At 44.5% G+C, this 16,628-nt stretch overlaps 1 protein-coding gene across 1 annotated transcript; it reads left to right on the top strand.

Moving 5' to 3' along the window:
- The first annotated feature begins 5,513 nt into the window (after nt 1-5,513).
- On the top strand, nt 5,514-16,150 carry LOC120871796 (zinc finger protein 256-like). Its single transcript, XM_040251749.1, is given in 4 exon segments — nt 5,514-5,768; nt 9,608-9,734; nt 14,334-16,033; nt 16,036-16,150. Coding segments are annotated over 4 exon segments (1,893 nt in total). The 5' UTR covers nt 5,514-5,738; the 3' UTR covers nt 16,072-16,150.
- The last annotated feature ends 478 nt before the right edge of the window (nt 16,151-16,628 follow it).

Genomic DNA, 16,628 nt, shown 5'->3' with positions numbered 1-16,628 from the left:
AACAAGATAGAATGGAATCATAAAATAATGAAAACCACAAAAGCAGGAAAAGAGTAGAAAACAAAAATTGGAATAAAGGGACTTCCTTGGTAGCTCAGTGGTAAAGAATCTTCCTGCCAATGCACGAGATCACTGGTCCAGGAGGATCCCTCATGCCACAGAGCAGCTAAGCCTGTGCCACAACCATTGAGCCTGTGCTATAGAGCCTGGGAACCACAACTACTGAACCTATGCTCTTCAACTACTTAAGCCTGTGCAACCTAGAGCCTGTGCTCCACAGCAAGAGAAGCCACTTCAATGAGAAGTCCACTCACTGCAACCAGAAAGTAGCCTCTGCTTGCCACTCAGTTCAGTTCAGTTCAGTTCAGTTCAGTTCAGTTGCTCAGTCGTGTCCGACTCTTTGCAACCCCATGAATCGCAGCACACCAGGCCTCCCTGTCCATCACCAACTCCCGGAATTCACTCAGACTCACGTCCATCAAGTCAGTGATGCCATCCAGCCATCTCATCCTCTGTCGTCCCCTTCTCCTCCTGCCCCCAATCCCTCCCAGCATCAGTCTCTTTTCCAATGAGTCAACTCTTCACATGAGGTGGCCAGAGTACTGGAGTTTCAGCTTTAGCATCATTCCTTCCAAAGAACACCCAGGACTGATCTCCTTTAGAATGGACTGGTTGGATCTCTGCCGTCCAGGAGACTCTCAAGAGTCTTCTCCAAGACCACAGTTCAAAAGTATCAATTCTTCGGCGCTCAGCTTTCTTCACAGTCCAACTCTCACATCCATACATGACTACTGGAAAAACCATAGCCTTGACTAGACGGACATTTGTTGGCAAAGGAATGTCTCTGCTTTTGAATATACTATCTAGGTTGGTTATAACTTTCCTTCCAAGGAGTAAGTGTCTTTTAATTTCATGGCTGCAGTCACTATCTGCCGTGATTTTGGAGCCCCAAAAAATAGTCTGACACTGTTTCCACTGTTTCCCCATCTATTTCCCATGAAATGATGGGACCGGATCCCATGATCTTCGTTTTCTGAATGTTGAGCTTTAAGCCAACTTTTTCAATCTCCTCTTTCACTGTCATGAAGAGGCTTTTCAGTTCCTCTTCACTTTCTGCCATAAGGGTGATGTCATCTGCATATCTGAGGTTATTGATATTTCTCCCGACAATCTTGATTCCAGCTTGTCCTTCTTCCAGCCCAGCGTTTCTCATGATGTACTCTGCATATAAGTTAAATGAGCACGGTGACAATATACAGCCTTGACGTACTCCTTTTCCTATTTGGAACCAGTCTGTTGTTCCATGTCCAGTTCTAACTGTTGCTTCCTGACCTGCATATAGGTTTCTCAAGAGGCAGGTCAGGAGGTCTGGTATTCCCATCTCTTTCAGAATTTTCCACCGTTTATTGTGATCCACACAGTCAAAGGCTTTGGCATAGTCAATAAAACAGAAATAGATGTTTTTTTCTGGAACTCTCTTGCTTTTTCCATGATCCAGCAGATGTTGGCAATTTGATCTCTGGTTCCTCTGCCTTTTCTAAAACCAGCTTGAACATCTGGGGGACTTAGCTATAGATAATTTATGAATAAATTAGAGCTTTCTCACTGGTGAAACCACCTAAATCCTGTGCCTTTGTGTTACTTAAAGGGGCAGGATTTAGGTGGAAGTAGCTCGGTGTCCTCTGTGTGTGTGTGTGTGTGTGTGTGTGTGTGTGTGTGTGTGTGTGTGCTGAAGCATGTGGCTTGCCAGATCATAGTTCCTTGACCAGGGATCAAACCTGTGCCCCCTGCAGTGGAAGCAGTCTTAACCACTGGACCACCAGGGAAATGACACTCAGTGTCCCCTGAATTTGCAATTTCCACATGGAGCAAAACCTCCATGTACATTCAGCATGGTTGTGTTCAAATCTCTGGCATTGTCAAAGACTTCCTAAATCCCAGGTTGAAAAAGAAAGTTTATTAGAACATTCATTTCTCTTCTGTGTGCACACAGTCCAGGCAACTTCTGACTGAGACAAGAAAAACAACATTGGTTGAAAAATCTCTTAGACCTTTCCTGAAACGGATTTGAAGATTAATGAATCTTGTAGACTTTAAAGGTTAAAAATAATACAACCCCCCTTTTATAAAGTTTTTTTTAAAGGACACTAGAAAATGTAAGAAATTATACTAAGCTAGTAAAGGAAAGAAACATTAGGCTTCTAATGGTTTGGATGGAGTCAGCACTTCACATTAGTAAACACAATCTTGCTCAAAGTTGTTTTCTTGAAGAAAAGTTTAAAAAATATAATTTTTAATAATGTTTCCCATTTATAGGTTACCAGATAAGAAGAAACAGGAGACTCTCAGAGCTTTTGCCTAATTTGAAGTGTCTTTAAGCATTTGATTTATGTATATAGATATTTGTAAATTATATTTTTGAAAGTTTCTACAGTAGCCATACCAGGATGACTTTTTGAACAAATAACACTTCATAATTTTAATTTTAAAACAGAAACTACATTTTCTACCATGGAAAAGTATTATCACATTATTGTAGTTTATAGAAGACTAAAATTTAGTATCTAAATATTTGAAATTTATGAATATACTCCACTGGGTTTATGGGTCAGCTAACTTGTTAATATTTCCGCAAATAATTGTATCTGCTCAATTCAGCATCTTAATGCAAAGTACCCTTCCTTCTCTTTCCACGCTTTATGTCAGCTTCCTGAATGCTCACACCCCTTCATATACTTGTCCTTCATATGTACTTTTCTCTCTCTGAAATATTCTTCCCAACACTCTACATTTAGTAAATCACCAAAAAATAATCATTGCAAACATTAAAAAAAATATCTTCAGAGAATTTTCCCAGAGACTTTAGGTAAAATTCACTGGAGTGGTGGTGTGGCTGTTTCTCCTTCTCCTGAGCTATGTAAGGGGTGTAAGGACAATGCTCTCCTCCCAGAGAAACAAAATGGACCACAAAATCGTTCATCAGATGTTTTACACCTAGTTTGTGCTTGTGATGAATGACATCTGTCATTATTTCTGTTTTGTTGCCAAAAAAAATCCCACGGACAGAGGAACCTGGCTTAGTGACTAAACAGCAACAACAACTGAACTTTACATCTTGGGCTTCCCTGGGGGCTCGGTTGGTGGCAAAGGATCCTAATGTGATGCAAGAGACTTGGGCTGGGACGATCCCCTGGAGAAGGAAATAGCAACCCAGCCCACTATTCTTGCCTGGGAAATCCCATGGACAGAGGACCTGGTGGGCTACATTCCACGAGGTATCAAAAGAGTCGGACGCGACTTTCTGACTAAACAACAGCAACTTAGATCTTGAGGTACAGACATTATGCAGTAGTTGCAGAATGTGCGCTCAGTAGTTGTGGCGCAGAGGTTTAGTTGCGCCGAGGCAGGTGGAATCTTCCCAGACCAGGGATCGAACCTGTGTCTCCTGTATCGGTAGGTAGATTCTTAACCACTGCTCCACCAGGGAAGTCCCCCAAACCCTTACATTTTAAAAACAATCTGAAGAGTTTATACATTAAAATGCATGCTTTCTGGGATTCAGTTCAGTTCAGTCACTCAGTCGTGTCTGACTCTTTGTGACCCCATGAACCGCAGCACACCAGGCCTCCCTGTCCATCACCAGCTCCTGGAGTTTACCCAAACCCATGTCCATTGAGTCGGTGATGCCGTCCAACCATCCCATCCTCTGTCGTCCCCTTTACAGGTGAAAGAATACCCTAAGGTGCGTGGGGTAGATGAAGCGAGACCAACCGTGAAGTAGCAAATCGTGCTGGAATGTCACAAAGCTCTGCGGCCATTGTCACATGTCAAAATGGCATTTGTTTTCTTCTTCTCTTTTTGAGATTGACCCAGATTCAGAAAGGAATTGAATATATGTGAGGATATGAAGTGATATGCATTGAATAGGTGAAAGTATTACTCAATGAATTGGAGAGAGTCAGTTCAATTCAGTCACTCAGTTGTGTCTGACTCTTTGTGACCCCATGAACTGCAGCACACCAGGCTTCCCTGTCCATCACCAACTCCAGGAGTTTACCCAAACTCATGTCCATTGAGTCAGTGTTGCCATCCAACCATCTCATCTTCTGTCGTCTCCTTCTCCTCCTGCCTTCAGTCTTTCCCAGCATCAGAGTCTTTTCAAATGAGTCAGCTGTTCACGTCAGGGGACCAAAGTATTGGCGCTTCAGCTTCAACATCAGTCCTTCCAGTGAATATTCAGGACTGATCTCCTTTAGGATGGACTGGTTGGATCTCCTTGCAGTCCAAGGGACTCTCAAGAATCTTCTCCAGCACCACAGTTCAAAAGCATCAATTCTTCAGCGCTCAGCTTTCTTTATAGTTCAACTCTCACATCCATACATGACTACTGGAAAAACCATAGCCTTGACTAGACGGACCTTTGTTGGCAAAATAATGTCTCTGCTTTTTAATATGCTGTCTAGGTTGGTCATAACTTTTCTTCCAAGGAGTAAGCGTCTTTTAATTTCATAGATGCAGTCATCATCTGCAGTGATTTTGGAGCCCACCCCCCCCACCCCCCAAAATAAAGTCTGCCTCTTGTTTCCACTGTTTCCCCATCTATTTACCATGAAGTGATGGGACCAGATGCCATGATCTTAGTTTTCTGAATGTTGAGCTTTAAGCCAACTTTTTCACTCTCCTCTTTCATCAAGAGGCTCTTTAGTTCTTCTTCGCTTTCTGCCATAAGGGTGGTGTCATCTCCGTATCTGAGGTTATTGATATTTCTCCCAGCAACCATAAAGGCAGGATTTCTGTTATCTTGGGAATCATTGTCAGAGACCTATCTTTGTATTCCTTCCTCAAGGTGACGCAGCATCCTTTTCCTTATCTACACTTTTGTGTATTTGTCTATACCAAACACAGATGAACAGTGCACTATTATTTATTAGCTTCAGTTTTCAGTGTCTCCATTCTGTGTCTAAGTGACTCTGCATAGGTCATTTGGGTTTTTTTGTTTGTTTGGCCGTGCTGGGATGCTTGTGGGATCTTAATTCCCTCATCAGGGATGGAACCATGTCCCCTGCCTTGGAAGGGAGGAATCTTAATCACTGGACCGCCTGGGTAGTTCCAGGATGCATTTGGATTGATGGATTTGAGAGCATCTGGAAAGGTGCTCTTAGACTCTAGGAACACGCTGAGCTTCGAAGAATTTGAAAGAAAATGTCTCCAAACACTTGGGTGATCAGTTACAGACAGTAATCCTCAAACATCTGAGTGCATTCTCTTTAAGAAGGAACGCCCCACCTCAGTCTCTGGACTTAGGTTGTTCTTTTAGCAAATCTCACAGTGTAGCTTCGCCGTTTCTCCCGGACGCCAGGGATAACTCAAAACTGGACCTTGGCTCCTGTATCTGTGGGAAAATACATTACCCAGGCGGCTGTGCGATGGGCGGCTGCTGACGATCAGCCAATTAGGACAAAGAGAAGCCCATGTTCCTGTGAGGCAATAACATCTGGGCGGGACTTCCGGCCGCGACGCTATGAGCGTCATTTTGAAAGTGCCAGAGGTCTTTCATATTTCAAGCGCTTCGGTTACTCGTGCTGGGAAGCGGGGATGAGACTGAGAAGGTACCCGCTGCAGAGAGGCGGGTGTGAGGCTCGCTGACGCCGCGCAGGGTGCGCCGCGCCGAGACCGGGAGGGGCCGCGCCGGGCGGGGTACTCCGGCTGCTCCCGCCCCGCTCCGCCCACGGAGTCCGATGGCGGCGGCACTGAGGGCCCCGGCTCAGGTACACGCTGGTCCCCCTGGGCCTTCACCGCCCTCGCCCCACCAGACACTGAAGCCCCGAGCGTCGAGGGGTGGGGGGCGCCTGCTCACGTGCCCGCCGCCCAGTCCCCGGGATCCAGGCCGGGGAGGCCGACTTGGGCGTGGCCCTGCGTCTGAAGGACTGTGAAGGCGCGTGGGAGAGGGTGACGGGCGGAGGACCCTGCAGGCGCAGAGATTTGGAGGTGGTACTGACCAGGGACTAAGGTATAGCAATTCTCCATCCTCCTAGCAGTTTCTGCTAGGAGCAAGTTGCAGCTGGGCCAGTCAAGGTTGCAGTGTTGCTGCGAGAAAGGTTGGCCATTTATGGAAATTTCCTGGCAGCCCAGTGGTTAGGATTCCGCCTCTTTTGGCCGAGGGCTCCGATTCAACCCCTGGTTGGGGAACTAAGATCTCACAAGTCCCACCGTGCAGCCAGAAAAAAAGAAAAGACCATTTATAGGTAAAAGAGGGTTTGAATAGCAAGCGGGAAGTGATTGCATGTATACCAAAATAGGCTCCCTCTGACTGCCAAGAAAAAAAGTAGGAGAGGGAGGAAGGAGACAGGAAGCACAGAGGTATTAATTGTAATAGCCTAGGTGTGTATTGATGGACCAGCGTGACTACCTTGGATGTGTGAAAAGTGGTTGAATTCTGGATCAGTTTTTTGAGAAGGTGTTACCGAAATCGCAAGTCCTTGCGCCCCACACGGAGATCCAACCAGTCCATTCTGAAGGAGATCAGCCCTGGGATTTCTTTGGAAGGAATGATGCTAAAGCTGAAGCTCCAGTACTTTGGACACCTCATGCGAAGAGTTGACTCATTGGAAAAGATTCTGATGCTGGGAGAGATTGGGGGCAGGAGGAGAAGGGGACGACCGAGGATGAGATGGCTGGATGGCATCACTGCCTCGATGGACGTGAGTCTGAGTGAACTCCGGGAGTTGGTGATGAACCGGGAGGCCTGGCGTGCTGCGATTCATGGGGTCAAAAAGAGTCGGACACGACTGAGCGACTAAACTGAACTGAACTGTGGCCCCCACACAGTCAGCCCCGTCAATATTAAAACAGAGTTTGGAACAGAGGTTTATTACAGATTTGTACAAGGAGATGGGTGGCTCATGCCCTAAGAGCCCCAAAGTTACTGAAAAGTTTCAGCAAGGCCCTTTAAAAGCAAAAGGTGAGGTGTGGGCGTGGTTAGCTGTTGTAGATTTCTCATGTCAGATCCTTTGTTCTTGGGATCAGTTCACGGTCAGGTAACGATGTTCCTGTAAGTCTCTACCAGATGAATGTTATTCTCTGTCCTGACAAGAAAGGGCAAAGTCCCAAGGCACAACTTTCACCCTCCAATGTCCCAGCCCTAGCTGAGAGGAGGCAGATTGCAGTTGGCAGCTCCTTCAAGGCCAGGTCCCCAGACTTGCCCAGCTGTCATCCCTGAGGGAGCCAGGCACCCAACCCAACTGGCCCTCAGTCTCCTCAGTTCAGTTCAGTTACTCAGTCGTATCTGACTCTGCGACCCCATGGATCGCAGTATGCCAGGCTTCTCTGTCCATCACCAACTCCCAGAGCTTACTCAGATTCGTGTCCTTTGAGTCGGTGATGCCATCTCATCCTCTATTGTCCCCTTCCCCTTCTGTGTTCAGTCTTTCCAGCATCAGGGTCTTTTTCAATGAGTTAGTTCTTCACATCAGGGGGCCAAAGTACTGGAGTTTCAGCTTCAGCATCAGTCCTTCCAATGAATATTCAGGACTGATTTCCTTTAGGATTGACTGGTTTGATCTTCTTGCTATCTAAGGGACTCTCAAGAATCTTCTCCCAACACCACAGTACAAAAGCATCAACTCTTCGGTGCTCAGCTTTCTTTATAATCAAACTCGGGCTCCTCAGGCTGTCCAAAGTGGGGAACCAGTTCTCACAGACTGCAAACCATGCAGACGGCCACGGCTGTTACATCGCAGAGACAAGAATGGGAGAGAGGTTCACTACTGCCTCACGGCCTGGGCCACGGCTAGTAGAGGGCTTTATGAGGGTGCTGAAGTCCGGCAGGACGTAATCCCCAGCCTGTTTCCTGGATTCTCCAGGTGACCCGCTGGCCCAAGCCTGATTGCCCTGGAGGGCCTCCAGAAGAAGGCCTGAATCTGTGTCCTAGCTCACTCTTCACCTGATGATCACCACACCACTGACCCTTGACTGAATCACTTCCCTAAAGGTCACTCATTGACATTTGGTTGCTTGTGGGGAGGGTCCTCAGAGGCACTGACCAGTGGCTGAGCAAGACTTATTGTTTAGTTACAGAGTAATGAGGCATAGCCATGGCTGCCTGCTAAGGGTTGTTCTTACCCTGCTGTCATACAAAGGGACAAATAAAATTGTGGGTGTTGTTGATGACAAGAGAAAGGCAATTGTAAGGGCTGACCCTTGGGTTTTGGCCCCAGTAGACAAAGGGGTGGAAGACCCATCAAGTGGATGGGGACCTTAGCAGCAGGTTAATTTTCCTTGGAAATATTATGAGTTTATTTTGGCTCTCTGAAGAGTCTGAAATGTTTCAGAGAAGACTGAGTGTAGGCAACATGGGCAGTTGACTAGGATGTCTGGGGAACATGTTCAGGAATGGAAATTTTCAAAAGTGATGACCATTGTGTGGAGCTGTGGATCACATTTAGGAGGGGAATGCAGGTTATAGTGGCCATGATATTAGTAGGTCAGAAAGACTAGGGTGTGTGCTAAGGAGTAGTACTTTTGTTCAGGGTTTGTAGGGCATTGAAAACCCAGGTGAAGTAGAGAAGTGGCAGTGGGACCCGTGTAAGAGATGTCAACTTGGCAGGCGGCCAAGGCTTCAGTGGGATGAATGGAGTCTGAGATATGGCTGAGGAGACCCAGGAGTAATTGAGACAAGAAGGCAGTGAGGCTGGGGCTGCTTCTCATTTAGTACTATATGACTTCTCCAGAATGTTGCAATGAACTTTGACAGGGTCTGGGATGTTTTAGCCTTGCTAGTGGATAAGGTCTGGAGTAGATGTCATTTGTGAGTCACTGTGACTGGAGGGGAAATTTTTACGGCTGGATTTTTTTACAAAGATTGAGTGGAGAGAAGCGCGTTGTGGTTGTTGAAAGGGCAAAGCTGGCAGTAAAGAAGTTGAAGAGAGTTACGGGAATGTGAAAATCGTGTGGTTTTAGGGTGGGGAATATTGAAGGAAGGACTGGCAGCATGTGGCAAGATCTTCTAAGCAGCATGTGTGGCTTAGCCTGGTGTCAGCTCCATCAGAGGACTGGGCTTGTAGTGAATCTTCCTTAATTCCTCAAGCATTCTCTGGATGCCACGCACCAGTGTGCATGCATGTTCAGGAGGAATCCTGTGCGGTGGCGCAGGGAGATGGCAGTGCTGCGGAAGTGCCTCTGTAGAGTCTGAAGCTGAGAGAAGTGCTCCCTACAGAGTGCTCTGCCCATTGAGAGGAAGCGTGAACTGATGGCCTCAGGTTCCTAATGTTGAGTATTTACAAGTGAAGCATGTTCTTACCTTTGGCTGTGTCTGGGTTCCCATAATTTGGGAGACTCTAGGGGAATTGCTTGGTTGGAGGGACAGGACGTTGCAGGCCAAACCCAGAGTTTAGATGGCATCTGTGTGCACAAAATTCTGGAGAAGCCTTGTAGTACCGCCCCCCGCCCAGTTACTGCCGAGGGCTGAACACAGTGAGTAAAGCAGGTGGTGAAGAGAGAGACGGCATCAGTGGCACCAGTGGAAGATGGGAATGGCATAGGCGTTTGGAGAGATGTGTTGTGGATTCTTAGAGAACGTTCAAGGTCTCATTTGTCCCCTTCGCCACAGGGTGGTGTGACCTTTCCAGATGTTGCTGTGCACTTCTCCTGGGAGGAATGGAGGCTCCTTGATGAGGCTCAGAGACGCCTGTATCTGGATGTGATGCTGGAGAACTATGCACTTATATGCTCACTGGGTAAGACCTTCAGCCTCCCTGCTGACCTGGGCTGGCCTCTGTATCCTCCTCACGCCCCAGAAGGTGCTCTGTCCGCACGTGGCGTAGGCACTGCTTGCTTCCCCAGTGTCCTGGGTGGTTGTGGTCAATAGGGCTGGGCCGTTTGCACTGCCCTTTTTTCTCCCCTCCATCCCTAATGCCTGCTATACTGAACAGTCACAGGGAAGGGTTTCTGGTTCCTGGTCTTGCGGTAAGGCCTTGGGTGCAGCTGGCTTGCCCTTTCCCCGAATGGGCCAGTGTGTTGAGACCCACGCGGCGTCTGCGGCCCCTCCTTAGCGGACACTTCTCTGCCTGGTGATGGACTCGCAGCCAATGTCACGGGGACTACTTACGTGAGCGCTGGCTACTCCGGATCTTTCTCCTATGTGGCTCTTTATGATGTTTACACCTCTTGTTTCCATTTCATCCTGTCCTCCCAACTTTATTGAGGTATAACTCATAAAATTTTATGTACTTAATATATATAATGTAATGATTTGATATGTATATTATGAAACAGTTATCACCATGAAATTTATTAACACACCTATCACCAGACATAACTTATTTTTCTTTTGTGTGTGTGAGAATACTTAGGATTTGTTAGCAAATTTCAAGTGTGCAATGCAATATTAATGACTATAGTCACTATTCTGCACATTTGGTTCTTAGAACTTACTCATAACGAAGTGTTTTTGACCATCTCCCCATTTTTATAGCTCTCAATATTTGGCATTCTACTTTATGCTTCTCTAAGTGTGACTTTTTTAAAGATTCTATATTTAATAAACTATTTGTTCTTCTCTCTGTGGCTTATTTCATTTAGCATAGTGTCCTCTAGGCTCATGATTGTTGCAAGTGGCAGTTTTTCCTTTTTCTTGTCTGAATATTCCTGCGCACATAATCATGGGAAAGTTGGTGCATGTGTGTGTGTGTACCGTATTTGATCACTTCATCCAGTAATGAACACTTTAAAATGTGTCTGTATCTTGGCTCTTTTGAATAATGCTGCAATGAATATGCACACGCACCTGTTTCATGAAGAAGCTGGTTTTGTTCCTCGGGATATAGACCCAGGAGTTGGTGTGTTTGATCATATGGTAGTCCTGCTTTCAGTATTTTGATGAATATTAGTGGTATTTTCCATGACTACATTAATTTTCATTCTTTGCAACCGTGTGCAATGGTTCCCTTTTCTGTGTATCCTTGCTAGCATGTTACCCGTCATTTTAAAAAAGAAATTATTTTTGGCTGCACTGAGTTTTTGTTGCTCTGTGTGAGGTTTCTCTAGTTGAGGTCAGTGGGGGCTACTCAACTTGTGGTGCATGGGCTTTTTTTTTTTTAATTGGAGGCCAATTACTTTACAATATTGTAGTGGGTTTTGCCATACATTGACATGAATCAGCCATGGGTGTACATGTGTTCCCCATCCTGAACCCCCCTCCCACCTCCCTCCCCATCCCATCCCTCAGTGTCATCCCAGGATACCAGCCCTGAGTACACTGTCTCATGCATCGAACCTGGACTGGCGATCTGTTTCACATAGAATATACATGTTTCAATGCTGTTCTCTCAAATCATCCCACCCTTGCCTTCTCCCATAGAGTCCAACAGTCTGTTCTTTACATCTGTGTCTCTTTTGCTGTCTCGCATATAGGGTCATTGTTACCATCTTTCTAAATTCCATATATATGTGTTAATAAACTGCATTGGTGTTTTTCTTTCTGACTTACTTCACTGTATAATAGGCTCCAGTTTCATCCACCTCATTAGAACTGAATCAAAGATGCATAGGCTTCTTATTGCAGCATCTTCTGTTGTGGAGCACAGGCTCTAGGGCAAGTGGGCTTCACTAGTTGTGGCCCATGGGCTCAGTTACCCTTCAGCATATGGAATCTTTCTGCACCAGGGATCAAACTTGTGTCCCAGGCATTGGCAGTTGGATTCTTAACCACTGGACCACCCTGGGTGTGTGTGGGGGGGTGGGTCATGTCTTTTTAAATTTTTTTAAAGATTCGTTTATTTTTGGCTGTGCTGAGTCTTCATTGCTGCATTTGGACTTTCTCTAGTTGCAGCAAGCAGGTCAACTTAGTTCCTTGACCAGGGATTGAAGCTGGGTCATTGCAGTGAAAGAGCTGAGTCCTAACCATCAGATCTCTAGGGAATTCCCGTAGTTTTGTTTTCTTGAGTTTTTTTTGTTTCTTTTATAATAATCCTTTGGCTATTTGCTAAGTTTTGTGGCTTTATATATAAATTGTCAGATTTTTTGTTCTATTTCTGTGAAAAATGTCCTTGGGATTTCGATTGAGATTGCATTCAATCTGTAGATTGCTTTAGGTAGTATGGACATTTTATTTTTTTTTTCCAAGTTTTTTTTTTTTAATTTAAATTTGATAATGTTAATTCATCCAGTCAGTGAGCACATAATTGCTTTCCATTTGTATCTTTTTCAATCTTTCAACAATGTCTTAGAGTTTCTCATGTATAGGTCTTCATCCTTCTTGGTTAAATATTCCTAGGTATTTTATCCTTTTTGTTGGAATTGTAAATGGGATTGTTTTAATTTTTTTGCTAGCTCACTGTTCAAGTTTAGAAATTGAATTGTTTTTTGTATGTTGATTTTTTACCCTGCAACTTTGTTGGTTATTTCTAATATATTATTGGTGGAGTCCTTCGAGTTTTCTATGTGTAAAACCATGATATCTGCAAATAGTGAAAGTTTTTCTTCTGCCTTTTCCATTTTGGATGCGTTTTTTTTTTTTTCCTTTTTTTCACTTGCCTGACTGCTGTTCGCTAGGACTTTCAATATTACACTGAATAAGAGTGGAGATAGTGGACATCTTTTTCTTGTTCCTGATTTTAGAGGGAGGGCTTTTGACATTTCACCATTGAGCTTGATGTCAACTGAAGGATTTGCCTTCTATGACTTTTATTATGTTCAGGTATGTTCCTTCTTTACCCACTTAATTCAGAGTTAATATTTTGTTCAGGATTTTTGCATCTGTGTTTATCAGAGATGTTGTCCTATAATTTTCTGTGTTGTCTTCATCTGGTTTTGGTATCTGGTGATGTTGCCACTGTAAAATGAGCTAGGAAGCATTCCTTTCTCCAATATTTTGAAAGAGTTTGAAAAGGGTAGGTATTTAATCTTTTTTGAATGTTTGGTAGAAGTCACCTGTGAAGCCAAGATTTTTATTTTCCTGTATATGCCTACAGTAAGCATTTACTGCTCTAAGTTTCCCTCTTTGAACTGGTAAGGTATTTTTTGGTTTCTTCTGAGATCCATTATTTTTCCATGATTCTGTTGTTTAATTTCCACATATTTGTGAATTTTCCCAGTTTCCTCCTTGTTACTGATTTTTTGCTTCAATCCATTGTGGTCAGCAAAGATACTTTATATTATTTCAATCTCCTTAAATTTGTTAAACCTGGTTTTATAACCCATAGCATATGATCTGCTCTGGGCAGTGTTCTGTATGCAGTTGAGGAGAATGTGTATTCTGCTGCAGTTGGACGTTATATTTTGTATATGTCCATTTGATCTAAAGTATATGTTCAAGTGCAAAGTTTTCGTATTGAATTTCTGTCTGGTTGATCTACCTATTGTTAAAGGAAAATATTGAAGTCTCTAGCTCTTTTTGTTTTTTTCCTAATTTTATTTATTTATTTGACTGTGTCAGGTCTTAGTTGCAATACACAGGATCTTCTTTGTTTCATCATTTGGAATCTTCTGTTGAGGTACACAGACTCCCTAGTTGTGGTGCATGGGCTTCAGTATTTACAGCACACAGGCCCTCCATTGTGGTGAGCTGGCTCTGGAACTCATGGGCTCAGAAACTGTAGCATGCCAGCTCAGTAGCTCTGCAGCATGTGAGATCTTAATTACCTTACTAGGGATTGAACCCCTGTCCCCTGCATGGCAAGGTAAATTCTTAACCACCAGACCACCAGGAAAGTTCTATGAAATCTGCTTTCAGATTGGTTAACATTTGATGCATACATTTTCATGCTACAATGTTCAATGCATATACACTAACTATTGTTATAGTCCCTTGATTAACTGTTTTATCATTATATCATGAACTTCTTTGTCTTTTGTGGCAGTTTTTCACTTAATATTTGTTTTGTCTGAAGCTATACAGTACTTATGCTGACTTCCAGTTTTCCATTTGCATGGAGTATCTTTATGTTGCCTTCATTTTGAGCTCTGTGTGTCCTTAGCACTGATGTGTGAGTCTCTTTTTCACAACATAAGATTCAGTCTAATTTGGTTGCTGTTTTTGTTTTAAGATTTTGATGTGGACTATTTTTAAAGTGTTTATTGAATTTGTTACAGTATTGTTTCTGTTTTCTGTTTTGGTTTTTTGACAGAGGCCTATGGGATATTAGCTCCCCAACCAGGGATTGAACCCACACTCCCTTCATTGGAAGGTGAAGTTTTAACCACTGGATCTCCAGGGAAATCGTAGCCACTGTTTTTGTTTTCTGGCTGTTTTGTTGTTGATGCAGATGCAAATTTGTGATGAGCTTGACCCTTCCCTATAGTCAATATGTACTTGACCTGCATTTCTTTCTGTTCAGGTTGCTGCTGTGGAACAGAGAATCCAGAGGCGCCTTCTGAACAGATCACTTCTCTAGGAGTGTCACAGGCTAGGACTCCAAAGGCAGGTTTGTCTACTCAAAAGATGAACCTTTGTGAGATTTGTGGTCCAGTCTTGAGAAACGTTTTCCGCTTGGCTGTGCACCATGAAACACAACACATCCAGAAACTGTTGAGGTGTGCAGCATGTGTGAAACAGTTCTGTTTTCGTGCAAACTTTCAGCAGCACCCAGAGCAGCACATGGGAGAGAAAACCCTCAGCAGCAGTGTGGACAAGGCCTTGCTGGTGAAGAGCTGCAGCTTCCATGTGTCACAGAAGCCATTTACCTGCAGGGATTTTGAAAAGGACTTCCTGACCATCATGGTTCACCTGCAGCAACAGGCTGTGAAGAAGCCAAACACAGTCACCCAGTGCAAGTCAACCTCACGTGGCAGGAAAACTCATCACACATGGGAAGAATGCAAGAAAGCCCTTAGTCCCCCACGTACACTTGTTCAGGACCAGGGTGTCCACACTGGAAGACCTTGTTTTGTGTGCAGTGAATGTGGGAAAGCATTCAGGTACAAATCCTCATTTGTTGTGCACCAGAGAGCCCACGCTGGAGAATGGATTCATGTGTGTGGTGAATCTGGAAAACCCTTCAGGCAAAGCTCAACTCTGTGTCAACATCAAAGCGTTCAGACTGGGGCAATGCAATACAATTGCAGCAAATGTGGGAAATTCTTAAGCCACAAATCGGTCCTCATTTCTCCCCGCACATGGCACAGTGGAGAAAACAGTTATGTGTGTGGTGAATGTTCAAAATCTTTTACCTCTAGCTCAGCCCTCACTTACCATCAGAGATCTCACACAGGAGAAAGGCCTTACGAGTGTAGTGACTGTGAGAAATCTTTTGTCTCTAGGCCTGCCCTCAGGTATCATCAGAGATCTCACACAGGAGAACGACCTTATGCGTGTAGTCAGTGTGGGAAGACTTTTACCACTAGCTCTAACCTCCATTATCATCAGAGAGTTCACACTGGAGAAAGGCCGTATGAATGTAGTGAATGTGGAAAATCTTTTAACAATAGGTGGGTTCTCATTCAACATCAGAGAGTTCACACAGGAGAAAGGCCTTATGAGTGTACTGAGTGTGGGAAATTGTTTAAGTATGGATCCCAATTGAATCAACACCAGAAAGCTCACACTGGTGAAAAGCCTTTTAAGTGCACTGAATGTGGGAAGTCTTTTAACAATAGGTGGACACTCATTCAACACTGGAGAGTCCACACCGGAGAAAGGCCTTTTGAGTGCAGTGAATGTGGGAAGTCCTTTAATCGAAGAAATAACCTCATTTTACACCAGAGAATTCACACAGGAGAAAGGCCTTATGTTTGCAATGAATGTGGGAAATCTTTTACCTTCAGCTCCAGCCTCCGTTATCATCAGAGAGCTCACACTGGAGAAAGACCCTATGAGTGCAGTGAATGCGGGAAGTCTTTTATCTCTAGGTCTGACCTCCATTATCATCAAAGAGTTCATTCTGGAGAAAGGCCTTATGAGTGTAGGGAATGTGGGAAATCCTTTATCCAAAGAAATAACCTCATAATACACCAGAGAATTCACACAGGAGAAAGGCCTTATGAGTGCAGTGAATGTGGTAAATCTTTTACTTGTAGTTCCACTCTCCATTATCATCAGAGAGTTCACACAGGAGAAAGGCCTTACGTCTGCAGTGAATGCGGGAAATCTTTTATTACCACATCCAAACTGCGTTGTCATCAGAAAGGTCACATTGGAGAAAGGCCTTAAGAGTGCACTGAATGTGGATAATCTTGCAGGAAAAATCTAACCCCTTTCAACATCAGAGTTCACACAAAGGCATGGCATAGATAGGCAGGAAATGTGGTTTCAGCATTCTGTTTAAGGGCACTGGAGGAAACTTTCTGAGGAGCCATCTGTCTTAAGTGACTTTCATCCATCTATGCATAAACAGTGGGAGAGTCCCTGCTTACGTGTGAAGCCTGTGTGATTGTGTTGCACTCTCCACCTGTCCAGGGTTCATCCCCCATTTGTCTCACTGCCATCTTTGTTCAGCTCAGTCGCTCAGTCGTGTCCGACTCTTTGCAGCCCCATGAATTGCAGCACACCAGGCCTCCCTGTCCATCACGAACTCCCAGAGTTCACTCAAACTCATGTCTATCGAGTCGGTGATGCCATCCAGCCATCTCATCCTCTGTCGTCCCCTTCTCCTCCTGCCCCCAATCCCTCCCAGCATCAGAGTCTTTTCCAATTA

Source organism: Oryx dammah, unplaced genomic scaffold (assembly GCF_014754425.2).
Source record: "Oryx dammah isolate SB20612 unplaced genomic scaffold, SCBI_Odam_1.1 HiC_scaffold_13, whole genome shotgun sequence".
Classification (NCBI taxonomy): Eukaryota; Metazoa; Chordata; class Mammalia; order Artiodactyla; family Bovidae; genus Oryx; species Oryx dammah.
Note: the sequence above shows the minus strand (reverse complement) of the source record. Positions and strands in the feature narration are given on the sequence as shown.